General features: G+C 57.6%; 1 protein-coding gene across 7 annotated transcripts in view; it reads right to left on the minus strand.

The window, feature by feature from the left end:
* Positions 1-7,751, minus strand: part of Klhl25 (kelch like family member 25) — a 55,526-nt gene that overhangs the window by 29,710 nt on the left and 18,065 nt on the right. For 4 of the 7 annotated variants that reach the window (XM_004852732.4, XM_087188508.1, XM_087188507.1 and 1 more), the window contains 2 exons: positions 5,588-7,389; positions 741-5,008 (listed from right to left, as the gene is read on the minus strand). In XM_004852732.4, coding sequence (XP_004852789.1) covers positions 5,610-7,379 — 1,770 coding nt within the window. In that variant the 5' untranslated portion in view covers positions 7,380-7,389 and the 3' untranslated portion in view covers positions 741-5,008; positions 5,588-5,609. The other 3 variants (XM_021264791.2, XM_087188509.1, XR_015441808.1) reach the window with 2 other exon arrangements.

Raw genomic sequence — 7,751 nt, forward strand, 5'->3', positions numbered from 1 at the left:
CAGGCCTGAGGGATGATGTCCCTCTCCCGGGGGGCCTTGAGTCCCAGACAGTGCCAAGCAGCAGGTAAACATGAGGGAGACGCAGAGAAGCAGTGGCTCAGGAGTGAACAGCTGAGCTGAGCAGGGCTGGGTTCCAGGGAACCATCAGGGGCCTCCAGAGGCAGAGTGGGTGCTGGGCAAGGAAAACCCAGGCCACCCCCACAGCTCAGGTTCTGGTGCCAACCGTTAGCTGATGTCCCTTGAGGATTCCCACCCGTCTCTTCCTCAGCTGCAGCCCTCCTGCCCAGCCTGGCCCGGCATCATGGTGGGAAATACTGACACTCATTCTTAAAACAGTTTTAAACACCTATAATCCCATTGCCAGGAATAAATATCCATTAACATTCCATGAAAGTGTCCATTATTTCCTGTGTGCAGTTTTTAAGCAAAATTATACTCATGTTCTATATATATTTATATCCCATGGCTCATTTCATATTTTTAAGTAAACATTGGGTGCTTAATACTCTGTAGATAAATCATTGCTGGGAACTTAGGTGTTCGTGTGTTCCCAATTTTCTGTCCTACGAATAAAACATGGTGCTCCTCCCTACCCCCAGCAAATGCTGAGGAGGGAATGAAGGACCCCAGGGGCCCCCTGCCAGTCAGCTACATCTCTGGGCCTGGCCAGTCACTTTCTCGTCGCCGAGACACAGCACCTGACACCTGCAGCTTAAAGGAGGGGGGTTATTTTGGCTCACATTTTGTAGAGGTTTCAGTCCGTGGTCAGCGGGCTGCATGTCCCTGTGCTCCGGTGTCCAGGAAGCAGACTGTGGAAGGAGGAGCGGAGCGGGGAGGGAGACGGCCTCCTCCAGGCCATGCCCCCAGGGACCTGCCTCTTCTGACCACACCCCCCTCCTAACACCAAATCAGCCCTATGCCCCTATAACCCAATCACTCTCCAAAAGCTTCACCTGTAAGTGCACGAGGCTCTTGAAGAACATCTAGCTATAAACCCTAACAGGGCCTTTTCATTTGAGACAGAGTCTCACTAAGTTGCCCAAGCTGAGTTCAAACTCGAAATCCTTCTGACTCAGCCTCCAAAGTAACTGAGATTACAGGCATGGGTGACAGTGCCCGCTATACAGGGATCTCTCTATAGCGTTCTTTTCCCCATAAATTTTTTTTGAATAATATCCCTCTTGCATAATTTTAAGTTGATCTCTAAAATAGTCTCACAAGTTTAACAAAGTACAGATGTCATGCACTTTACAATGAGATTATATTCCAATAAGTGGTTTGTAAATTTAAAATATCCTAAGTAAAAAATGTGTTTAATTCACTTGAGCTACCAAATAGTTTAGCAACCCAGGACACCATCGTGGAGTGTCCAACCTTACCCCTCATGACCACAGGGCTGGAGGGCAGCTGCAGAGCACTGCAAGGGAATACTGTACCACAAGTCTCTAGCTCAGGGAGAGGGTAGACTTCAGAACTCCAGGACGGTGTCTGCTGAGTGCATACTGCTGTTGTACCACAGTAAGGTTGAAAAACCTTAAGTTGAACCATCATAAAAGCCAGTGTGGCCAGCCAGGAATGCAGGCATGTGCCAATAATCCCAGCTATTCAGGAGGCTGAGGCAGGAGGATTGCAAGTTCAAGTCCAGCCTGGGTAACTGAGACTCCATCTCAAAATACAAAAAAAAAAAAAAAAAGGCAGAACCATCTGTGTATAACTGGGAATATATTACTTACATCCTTTCAAATGTATTTAGGGCTGATGGAAATTGTTTCAATGTCAATTGTTTAATGTGTAAGAAATGCCCACCAGGTAACCTAATTAGCAAAGCAGTGCAACAAACTCATTAGCCAAGTCAGAATTTAATTTCCTTAAGGACAAAATGAGTTTTGTAAAGTTTTAAATAGGAATGTTACTCTGCATCCCAGTGACAACGATCTCATTTCTGAATTAGGATTCAAGCTAAGAATTGGATAGGGAAAGAGGTGGAAAGGTAACGGGTGAATGGATGGATGTGTGGGTGGATGGACAGAGGCATGGGTGGATGGATGAATGGATGGATGGGTAGGTCGATGGGTGGGTGGACAAACAGACATACAAAGAAATGGAACATTGCGATGCACCTGTCAACTGAGTTCCAAAAGGCACGCCCTCCTTAGTAACTTCATGTTTTCCGGTTAACCTTGCCCTCAGGGGCTGCCCAGTCCTAACCTGCCCTTTGTTGCCCAAAAGGCTGCACAGTCTGAGCAAAGCAGGGAGCCTGTCTCTGTTGCGAAAGTGAAGGACAACTGGGGAAGGGTGTTGGGAACGGAGGCAAGCCACAGGTGGTCACAGTCTGGGGAAGGAGCAGCTTGAGGAAGTCCCTTAGGCCTCCCAAGTTGTGTCCAGATGGAAGCCCGTGTGTCAGGCCACTTCCCTGGACCAAGAGGCTCCCTGAAGTCTCCCTGTGCTTTCTCCCTCTCCGAAAGGCTTTGGAGCCCTGACTTTTATCAGGAAAGAGAGAAAAAAACATCTCCTCACCTTCACTCCTGCTTAGAACTGGACAAATCCAGCCCATGTGAGCGACTTTCTCAGCAACCAGAGAAAAGTAACCAGCACAGTGCAGGAGCTGTGCCCCTTCTGGGTGACGAACTTAAAGGGGCCTGGCTGTCACTCCTTCTCCCCTTTCCACTGGTGGAAAGCAGACAGGTGGGAGGAGCAGAGGCCTTGTTGGGCCAGGAAATGGCCTTGAATGGAATATGCCAATACAAGGAGAGCAGAGGCTGGGCTTCCCACTGCTTGGAAGGAAACTGCCTCTGCTTGCTGTCCAGGATGTCTCCAGCAGTCTTACCTGCAGGCCAAGCCCCCACTTCTGCTGCCAGGCCCCGGGAGACACCCATGCATCCCAGGAGATTTCAATTTTACAGGAAGGTGACGATGTTGTGCCCTCTGGCACCTGAAGCACTTCTGCCCAGCCAGTGCCCCGTGTGGTTTGTGGCCCTCTGGCCGCTGAGGGCCACAGGAGATGAGAGCCACTCAGCGGTTCCTGCAGACGTGAAGGCACTTCCAGGCTCTCCCAGCACCCTCTGGTTGCCACTGCCTCCTCAGGCTGCCCCTGAGGAGAGCCACAGTCAGGTCCCCCACCACCCAGGCCACGACGCAGCTGTGTGCTTCAGCTAGGGTGGCCTGAGTCACTGCTGATGGCCGAGAAGCGAGGAGAGCAGCCAGCTGGGCAGGCCAGCAGCTAAGAGGCCACAGACTCTGGAACGATTACTACTGCCCGAAGGCCTGGTGCCCGTCCTGATAGTGTGGCACTTTCACACATATGCCAACCAACGGCCCACAAGGCGTACCGATGTCTGCCCAACCGACAGGCTACCCTTTCAACCTGGCCCTTTCCACAGGATGCTCAGGAGTGGGGAGGCAGGGCCGGGATTCTATGATGAAAGCTGCTAGGGCCTGAACAGGTGGGGCCTCAGGGGAAGCCCTCCTATCCCGGGGCGTTCCCCACAATACCAGGGGGGCCCGGCCAAGACATCCCAGCAACCAAGGCAGGCCAAGAATTTGTTCAACTCTTTTTATTAAGTTAGAAAACTCGGTAAGAGCCTCACAACTTGGGGAAAGCACCGTGGCTAGATCCTTGGTGCTGTGGGACGTGTGCTTATCTCAAGCAGGCCCCCACGCAGGGTCACTGCAGGTGTGCGTCCCTGTGGGCCATGGCTGCTCTGCCAGCCTCCAGCAGAGGGGAGGCTGAGAGCACAGGGGGCCTGCGACACGGGCCGCGTCTGTGGGCCTGAGGAGCCCAAGGAGCAGCTCTCCTTTGGCAGGCCCAGCCCGGGTCCTCTTCCCCTGAGACACCGGGGCTCAAGCTCCAGCTTTGTACAGGGGCCCTAGTGGCCCTAAATCCCCAGTAACACTGCGGCCCACTCTGCAGGCCTGGTCAAGCGAGGGGTGAGCTGGGGCCTCTGCCCAGGTAAAGTGCCATTGGCAGAAGATGACAGCATGGGGCAACCTGGTTGCTGGGGACACACTGACAAGAGATCCACAAGATGCCAGAGGGGACAGCGGTGGGCAAGTACCTGGTAAACCTAGGGACTGTTCTTACTCTCTGAGCTCAGGGAACAAACGGGAGAAGCCAGTGCTACCCAGCAGGAAGGATGGCGGGCACTGCTGCGGCACTGTCCCCCACTCTGAGACTCCTCCAAGGCCCCTCTGCTACTAGCTCAGAGCTGGCCTGTCCTGGAGAGGTGTGGTCTCCTGGGACGGAGCCCAGTGCTGCGGACTGTGGTGCTGTGGACTCTGAGGAGGGGCGGTGAGGTGGCCGAGTGCTCCCCAGGGCTACAGTCCCACTGTCCCCGTGTCCTTGGGCAGGGGCACCTGTCCCACACCTGGAGCAGCACCCTAGAACTTGGTCCTCCGTGGGACAGGCTGGGCTTTTGGGGATCTGGGTGGATTTGTTAATGAAATCTTGTGGTGTCACTGAAGTCACCCCATGGTGTCCTCCAAACTGTGCTCAGTTTTCTCCTCGATGACGACCACCTGCTCTCAGTCAGGGAGACCCTGCTTCCCTGAGGCCCAAGTACCATCTGTCAGGTGACATTAAAACCTCCCACGGGCAGCCCGTGAGTCAAAGACTGGGGGCCAGTTCCGGGTGACCAAAGCCCACCTAGGCCACCCACTGGCCCCACCCCGGCCTGGACTACCCTCCTGACCCCAGCCCTAGTCCAGGGCTCGATGACATAGGCAGCTTCGGGGCTCCGCTCGAGTTCTTCCCCGAGGCTCTCTCGAGCTCCTCGCCCTGTGCCTGAAGCTGGAGAGGCCCCCAGGCACAGGATGCGGGAGGCTTTGTTCCTCTGGTCTGAAGCTCTGAAGCGCAGGACAGCCCAGGCGGCGAGGAGGCCTCTGCCAGAGCAGGAGCAGTTGGCTTCCGGCCCCTGGAGGGGTGAGAGCGTGGCCACACCTCCGGGCAACCAGGCCCAGGCCCCGCCCCGGGGACAGTGGGAGCCGCAGGGCTGGGAGAGACACGCAGAGTCTGTGAGGACAGAGAAGAGAAGGAATGAGCGCCTTGCCGCCACAGCAGTCCCCGTTCTGTGAGAAAACGACAGGACAGAGGCCTCACGTCAGGCCTGGACGTGGCCGCAGGGCCCGGCACCCTGAGCGGGGGTTCCTGCCACACTCCCCGTCACCCCCACCCTGGCAGGCCTGGCGATCCCGCGGAGCACACACTGTCCTCCGGGGATTACACGGCGGGAATGCACCTCGGGAGAAGTGCTACAAACGCAAGGTAACAGGACTGGAGCCAGGACTGCGAGTGTTTTGGCGAAGGGTGTAGGAAGGAAGTGGTATTTCCCGAGATGTGAAGGGAGGTAGGTGGGTGGGTGGGAGTGTGCTGAGGGGGCCCGCAGTGCAGGCACGGGGAACAGCGTGTGAGAGGGCCCTGAGGTGTCACGTGGGACAGGAGACAGACGGGCCCCCCTAGTAGCTGCCCATGTAGCTACCCCCAGGAGAGGCAGGACTGTCTGTCCTTGAGCCCCAGCCACCTGCTGCTCAGCAGGCCTTCCTTGGAGACACGACAATCACCACCCAGAGTCAGGGCCGCACTGGGGCTCACCTGGCTGGGTCTGCAGGTGTCCTCACGCTGGCAGGTGCTTCCAGGTGCTGACAAAGGCTGTGGGGATAAGCGAGTAGGGCACAGTGGTGATGCAGCTCCACGAGTCTGAGGTGGGGTCATAGCAGTCCAGAGTCTTACACCTCTGGGTGCCGAAGTACCCCCCCACCACGTAGAGCTTGTTGCCCGAAGCCAGGGCATGGCAGGACATGCGTTTGGCGGTCATGTCCCCAATCCGCGTCCACTGACTGGTCTCACAGTCGAAGCGGTAGGCTGAGGCAGCCGTGAACTCCGTGTCACCCCCCATGATGAAGATCTGGCTCCCCAGGGCAGCGGCGGCTGTGTACCGCCAAGGCTGGGGGCACTCGGCCATGATGGTCCACCAGTTCTCGGAGGGGTCATAGCACTGCACTTTGGACGCCATGTCCCGGTGGATGCTGGTGCCGCCGAAAACAAAGAGCTTCAGCTTGGCGCTCACCACGGCGGCATTGCTGACGCCATCCCGCAGGGGGGCCACCATCGTCCACTTGTTGGCCCCGGGGTCGTATTTCTCCACCTGCTTCAGAGAGATAGAAGGGGAGGCCGGGAAGACGCCTGCCAGGGACGTGTGGCCCCCCACCACATAGAGACAGTTCTCCAGCTCAGCTGAGCCATGGCCAAAGCGGGCGATCAGCATGGGTGCGGCCTTGGACCACTCCTCGTGGCCGGTGTCGTACACCCAGACGTCCTTGGACACCCCATTCTCGGAGCCCCTGCCCCCAGTCACATAGACCTTACAGCCGATGGCTGAGGCGCTGAACTCCTTCCGGGGGCTGGGCAGGTCCGCCTTGGGGATGATCTCCTTGGCCTTGTGGTCCACCTGGTAGATCTTGTCGCACATGAAGGTGTGGCCCCCCAAGATGAGGAGCGTGTGGCCGGCCTTTCGTGGCCGGGCGCAGAGGCTGGTGACCACGCCATCGTTCTGCAGGATCCTGGTCTTACAGCGTAGGGCCTCGTCCACAGTCGGCCGGGTGCGCTCGTCGGCCGTGAGGAGGGCCTCGCCAGAGACGACCTCCTTCAGGTAGTTGGACGGCAGCAGGGCCAGCCGCACGCCACGCAGGAGCACAGGTAGGTGGGCCTTGCGCTCCTCAAGGCTGTGCTTCACCCACTGCAGGACAGCCTCGAAGACAGCCCGCTCATCCTCGGTCTCCAGCTCGTCACTGGAGATGAGGTCCAGCAGCGTGTCCTTGGACAGGCTGTTGAAGTCCTCGCTCTGCCGCACTGTCTCGAAGTGCTCCAGGCACATGCGCCAGGAGAACTCGTACAGCCTGCGACACTGGTGCGCGTCCGACAGCAGCATCATGCCCAGGCAGTTGGAGGGGCCCAGGTTCTTCTCCAGGAATTCGGCGGCTGCATCCCGCACATCATGGAACTGCAGCATGTCGCTCGCCTCCAGCAGTGACTCAGCGTTCTCCTCGTTGATGGCGATGCGGGAGGAGTAGGCGAAGTCCAGCAGCAGCTCCAGCACCTCGGGGTGCAGGTTGTCCTGGAAGTTGACCGTGTCGTCCCGGCTCTCCCGCAGGCCATGGCTGAACATGGCCTCGAAGTAGCGACTGGAGGCGGCCAGCACGGCGCGATGGCAGGGGAAGGCACGGTCACCAGCCCAGAGCGTGACATCAGTAAACATGCGCTGCTTGCGCAGCGTGTTGAGCTGGGCCAACACGGAGTCGGGGTGTGAGGCCTTGTGGAAGAGGGTGATGTTCATGGAACCTGTGCTGCTCCGCGACTTTCGGGTCTCGTGGACGCTGACCGACATGGTGCATGACCTACAGGACAAACACAGGTGAGAGGCGCCCTCCTGCTCGAGCAACCTTCAGCCCTCAGCCTGGATGCCCTGTCATCTCCCGCTCCTCTGCTTGGCTCCCACAAGCCTCCCCCACGCACTCAGCACATCTCCAAAGACTCGGGCAAGAGGGGCTGAGCCTCTCCTTGACTTGTGGAAACAGGTTTTGTTGCCTGGCCCAGCGCTGGGACTCACGATGAGCTGTCACTGCCTCCTGTGATGAGCAGCACATGAAAGGGGGCCCCTAACCTGAGTGAGCAGTGGCCAGGCAGCGCTCAGGAGTGAGCGCCCTCAGCCACACTCTGCCCCTCAGGATGGTGCTCTGGGGAGGCCTCTGTCAGGAGC

The sequence above is a fragment of the Heterocephalus glaber genome, unplaced genomic scaffold, assembly GCF_053883595.1.
Source record: "Heterocephalus glaber isolate CG9 unplaced genomic scaffold, H.glaber_assembly_v1.0 deba00001531, whole genome shotgun sequence".
NCBI classification, from domain to species: domain Eukaryota; kingdom Metazoa; phylum Chordata; class Mammalia; order Rodentia; family Bathyergidae; genus Heterocephalus; species Heterocephalus glaber.